At 29.8% G+C, this 6000-nt stretch overlaps 1 protein-coding gene across 1 annotated transcript in view; it reads right to left on the bottom strand.

The window, feature by feature from the left end:
- Positions 1 to 299: 299 nt before the first annotated feature.
- Positions 300 to 6000, bottom strand: part of LOC145255348 (synaptojanin-1-like) — a 229033-nt gene continuing 223332 nt past the window's right edge. Inside the window, exons 25-26 of the mRNA XM_080113945.1 lie at positions 4490 to 4631; positions 300 to 2268 (exon numbers count right to left, since the gene is read on the bottom strand). Coding sequence (XP_079970071.1) covers positions 1493 to 2268; positions 4490 to 4631 — 918 coding nt within the window. The 3' untranslated portion in view covers positions 300 to 1492. The remainder of the gene's footprint in view (positions 2269 to 4489; positions 4632 to 6000) is intronic.

The raw sequence follows: 6000 nt of genomic DNA, 5'->3' as shown, positions 1-6000 counted from the left end.
ATATATATATATATATATATATGTGTGTGTGTGTGTGTGTGTGTGTGTATAAATAATTAATTCATGGTTCCCAGCAGTGGTGATCAAATATCAACTCCTTAAACAAAAGAACAAAAAATAGTCCGGATATTGGATCCAGTTTTTTTTACTTCAGATTAATTAGGGTAACCTATTCATATATATATATATATATATATATATATATATATATATATATAAAAGAGTGAGGGGAGGGGGAGATTTTGATCTAAGCTTAAAGAGCAAAGATAATGTGACAACACGATGATTGACAGTTTTTTTTTTGCAACGTTTTTCATTTACAAAACACAATTCAATCATCTTTTTCCTTAAGTAGTATATATACACACATTTAATATTTAATTTTGAATGAAAACTCGTTATAATTGCAATAAAACTATTTGTTTTGGTAAAGTAAAATGTATTAGAGGGGGAAAGGTGATATTGAAGAAAAGAGATGAAAAAAAAAAAATCCAAAATATTAAAATGGTGGTAGAGGGCATGTCAAAGGCGTTTTTACTCCAGAATAATGAAAATAATCCCTACATTTCCATGGCATATCTTTGGAAATACTTTATATAGCACGGAAAAGTAAGATCCACATACAACTTCTGGTAAGTGTTGTTGCCATTTACTCAAATCACAACACAATTGCTTTTTTTTTTTTTTTTTGCTTCCTTTAAAAATCTTTTAGACATCACAGTTGACCTCTGACCCAGTGTTGGCTGGTACTATAGCTCACCCTTTATGAAATAAACACTATCCCCAATCTTGTAGATTTGTGTAAATAGATAAAAAAAATTTTGGTGAGGAATTCATATACTTTCATTATCAACTAAATAGAGTAGAGATATTGAAGTTTTCGTAGAAATTATAGCAAAAAAAAAAAAAGTGTATACACTTTATAAACAATCTGTAATCAACTGATTTGATAAACACCCACAAAATTGTCAACCATCTCGCTAACAAAAACAATAACCCCGAGTATCATTTTGATCGCCATATAACACCCGTAGACATGTTTACAAAATGTGCAGCACCCATGACTTAAAAACATCTTTTTGCATTCAGAATTCTTGAAGCATGAAGCAAACTGCTTGCATCAGTAGTTATCTGCCAAGACAATGCATCCTTTAAAATCCTCATGCTTCCCAAAATTCGGCAAAACTACGCCAGATATCCCTCACCTCTTCATGTACATGCGCACATGTATACCATGACCCATAGACTGTTCATCTCACTGACATTTGTACATTATCCTTTGTAACATGCATGCACTTTTGATGAGCTGTAGTGCACCTCCAGAGCACTGTACACAATGATTGTATTATTACAATATGTTTATATACTAAAGAAGTAGAGACAGTTCAGATTAGCTTCAAAGTTTTGTGTCTCTTTTTCTCCTTGCTGCAAGGATTTTTAATCTTTAAGCAAAGACAAATAACAAAGAAAGCATACTAAACAGAATAGATTATCAATGGCGTGGCGGCACAGGTGGTGGAAGATTAGATCGAGATGGCACCGGAGGAAGATTGGAAGGTGGTCGAGACGGAAGAGGAGGTGGTGGTGCAGCTGAAGTAGGCTTTGGCCTGGGTCTCGCTACAGGGGAAGGTACCATATCAGGGGTGAGGTTATTTGAGGGCAAGGGAGGTGGAGGTACAGAGGGACAGTGGGGAAATGGGTTTGTTGACGATTGCTCTTTTAATGCAGGTGCTACACTTCCAGAACCGGGAATCTGTGGCGTATCTGGGGTACGATCTTTCCTAACTGGAACTGGAGGTGGAGCAGATGCGCTAAAATTTGGGCTTTCATTCTTTTGCAGTTTGATCGGACTCAAGGGTTTTGATTCAAATGGATTTACTATAAATGGATTACATGATCTTTCTGTCTGGTCAAGTTGATTTGAAGTCTTTGGTGAAATTGGGGCATCCATCAAATTGTCAGCAAATGGGTTGTTTCTTGAATTGACTGGTGGAGCGTCACCGAAGGTACTGTCAACACGGCTCTCTGTGACTTGAGTAGAAGTTCTAGGACGAATGACAGGCGGTTGAAAGCCTTCTGCCAAGGCCTTCTCAGTCATTGTGAAACTTTCAACACTGGCACTGCGCAATCGAGCCAAGCGGGGTTTTGGTTTGGGAATATCACCATTAGTAATTTGCTCTGCTGAGGAGTCTGATTTCAGACATTCAGCAGTTTGGCTCCTCGATATGTTGTTTAATGAAGATGCAGCTTGTAGCTGAATGCTAGGATCTGAAAAAACACAAAGTACATATACAGTAGATGAATATATATATATATATATATATGTATATATATATATATATACACACACATTTAAAAACATTATTATATCATTTTATAATAATTTATACTCAAATCAAGTCATCAAGTTTACAAATGTTAAAAAAAAAAAAAAATCTACATAGTAAACAAAAAGTCCAGATAGTTTATTGTAAAAAAACAAATTCTTATTCTCAGACCCATAATGCCAGAAAAGTTTGCCAGATGGAGAAATATTTAAAACCAAAAGTTCATTAAGCTATTAACCCATAAAGCAGATTTAACAATGGCTATGAAATTTTTTTTTTAAATACAGCAATAATAAAAAAAACAAAAAACAAAACAAAAACAAGAAGAGTACAAATAAATACCAATTTCATATAACAAACAAAAGCTGCAAAGCATTGGTCAATAATGGCATTATCGATGTATTAAAAGCAGAAGAATTCTGAAACTAAAGAAAAATAGCTCAATAAAATAAATAACTTTAGCAAGGGAATAAATTTTATTAGGTCTAAAGAAGCTATAATTAAATAATACATTTTATCCCAAATTAATTAAATCTATGAATTTAACTTGTGTATTTAGTGGATTTTTCCCTCTATGCAAGCATTGTTTAAATTTGAATAAAATTTGTAATTTTAGAAAGCCAGTATAATGCAGGATAAAAAAAGAAATAAACAATTATTTGTTTATAATCAAATTATTTGTGATATAATAACTTATTCAGGAGTAGAATCAGTTTGTGGTTTTTCTCCATTCTTTCTTGTGACATGTATTGATCAAAAAAGTAAAGTCTATGTTGTTTCAATGGTGAGATTTCACAAATATTAGAATCAGACTGCATGAAGTGAATGTAGATTTTTTTTTTGATGTAAGCATTGTTTAAATTTGAATAAAATCTGTAATTTTAGAAAGTCAGTACAATGGAAAAAACAAACATTTATTTGTTTATAATCAAATTTTCAATAATAAAACACCTTCTTAAGGAGTAAAATCAAAAGGTGTTATATCACTGAAAATTTGATTACAGTAGGGCCCCGGGATACGTTTTTTTCAGGTTATGATGTGGAATACGATGTTTTTCCAAACCCTGGTTACGGTATTTGCCCGGCTTTACATTGTTATTTATGTTATTTGATCATATACATGTGTTTTATATACTGTACTGTATTTTGTCATTAATTTTTAATATGTACTGTATTTTGTCATTAATTTTTAATATGTACTGTATTTTGTCATTAATTTTTAATATGTACTGTATTTTGTCATTAATTTTTAATATGTACTGTATTTTGTCATTAATTTTTAATATGTACTGCATTTTGTCATTAATTTTTAATATGTACTGTATTTTGTCATTAATTTTTAATATGTACTGCATTTTGTCATTAATTTTTAATATGTACTGTATTTTGTCATTAATTTTTAATATGTACTGTATTTTGTCATTAATTTTTAATATGTACTGTATTTTGTCATTAATTTTTAATATGTACTGTATTTTGTCATTAATTTTTAATATGTACTGTATTTTGTCATTAATTTTTAATATGTACTGTATTTTGTCATTAATTTTTAATATGTACTGTATTTTGTCATTAATTTTTAATATGTACTGTATTTTGTTATTAATTTTTAATATGTACTGTATTTTGTTATTAATTTTTAATATGTACTGTATTTTGTTATTAATTTTTAATATGTACTGTATTTTGTTATTAATTTTTAATATGTACTGTATTTTGTTATTAATTTTTAATTTGTACTGTATTTTGTTATTAATTTTTAATATGTACTGTATTTTGTTATTAATTTTTAATATGTACTGTATTTTGTTATTAATTTTTGATATGTACTGTATTTTGTTATTAATTTTTAATATGTACTGTATAAAATTTTGCTTAGGCCCAGCCATATGGCAATTTCACTTTATGATCCCAACCCTGGAATGATCGATCTCATATCCCGGAGTTCTACTGCATAAGCAAATAAATGTTTTTTTTGCTTTTAAACCCTGCATTATACTGGCTTTTTAATACTACAGATTTTATTCTAGTTTCTTCAGATTTATAAAAATAAGTGGCAACCATCTCTTTGATTTGCAAGGCCATGATCAAGATTAAGTGGAGCTAATCGGCAGGAATTAATAATAAAAATAATGAAGGGGGGGGGGGTGTAAGAAACTAACCTGAAGGTGAGATAATGTTGGTAGGTTGGCTAGTATTGTCATCCTTTAGCATGAGTTTATCTATCAACCTTTCAGCATCATCAATACTAACAGCATGGCCATGGTGCTGCACATTAGTTGGAAGGCCAATCGTGCCGATTTGCTGTAACGAAAAGAAGGCCAATGAAAATATACAACTTTTGAAATTCAATAAGAAATAAAATCGCTATAATTATAAGGCAACTTCATGTGTGCATGTGTGTGTGTGTGTGCAAGCCTTGTTATTGTGACTATAAGAAATGAATTAATATTTAGAAACAATTTTTACCTACTATTAATCGATTATTTATTGAAATCAAAATCATAATAGAAAATAAAATTACATTTTTTAATCCTAGCACAGAAATAATTTAAGTACAAAATCAAATCCATCAGAATGCATTTCTGTTTCTTCATAAACAAGTCAGCCATTTTAATCTTTAGTCAATGGTTGAAAAAAAAAAAGAATCAATTACTTTGTGACTCTTTGAAAGGAATTTGGAAGCACTTATTAAAAGATTGAAGATTAGAGAAGCTATCTACATCCAATAATTTTATAAATAGAGATCGGAATATTACTATAATTACTTACAGTTTTATAACAATTTGGTTTAATTAATAATTTAACTAAATGATAGTGTAATAATGTAATTTAACTTTCAGAATCGTATTAACAAAAAAAGAATAATTTGGTAAAAGAAAAAAAAATATATTTGGCAGAGTTAAAAAAAAAAAAAAAAAATTAAACAAAAATTAAAGTAAAAAGACTCCTGGCAACACCAGGTAAGTAGAGTTAATCACTAATAAAAGTTATGAGTTCATTATCTTAGAAGAAAACTTTCAACTCACATTCTTCATCATTATGAGGAAGAGTAGTAATAGTAGTAGTAGAAGTAGTAATAATTATAATAATAGGAGTAGTAACAGTAGTAATCCATGTACCATTAGTTATACATGCTGGAATACATTAAAAAAACAAAAAAAAACTAAGAAATAAACTGATAAAAAAAATCTATCTCTGGCCAGGTTTTTATTTATCGCTCTTTCCATTAAGTTAATTTTTATCACTTCCTCCTATGTTTGCCTTGTTTTTTTCTGCGAAACTGAACCTGCTACCTCAACTATTCTACATCTAATTAATTCAAGAACTCTCAGCCATTTTTTTACACTGGCTATGCCATCGAAATCACTATACTCTCTTGATTTCAACTTCCTTTTCATATTTAAAACTCACATATTTATTGTATCATAAAATATATTGTTTCATTTTTATAATTCCTTGAAAATATTTTTATTTTATTTGCCCCTAAACAGGGCATATTGCCACTAAAACGTAAGGGATACTGCGATTATGGGCCAGATTTATAGTGAGTATCCTTAGTGGAGAGCTATGCAGCAAGATGTTTATTCATATTACATTTACATTTCTGCATGTTGGTATAATACAAGGATACAGGAAACAAGGAATTAATTTCAAAGGTAAATAGTTTAGA

Source organism: Euprymna scolopes, chromosome 3, assembly GCF_053919585.1.
Source record: "Euprymna scolopes isolate OS-2025 chromosome 3, ASM5391958v1, whole genome shotgun sequence".
Lineage (NCBI taxonomy): Eukaryota > Metazoa > Mollusca > Cephalopoda > Sepiida > Sepiolidae > Euprymna > Euprymna scolopes.
Note: the sequence above shows the minus strand (reverse complement) of the source record. Positions and strands in the feature narration are given on the sequence as shown.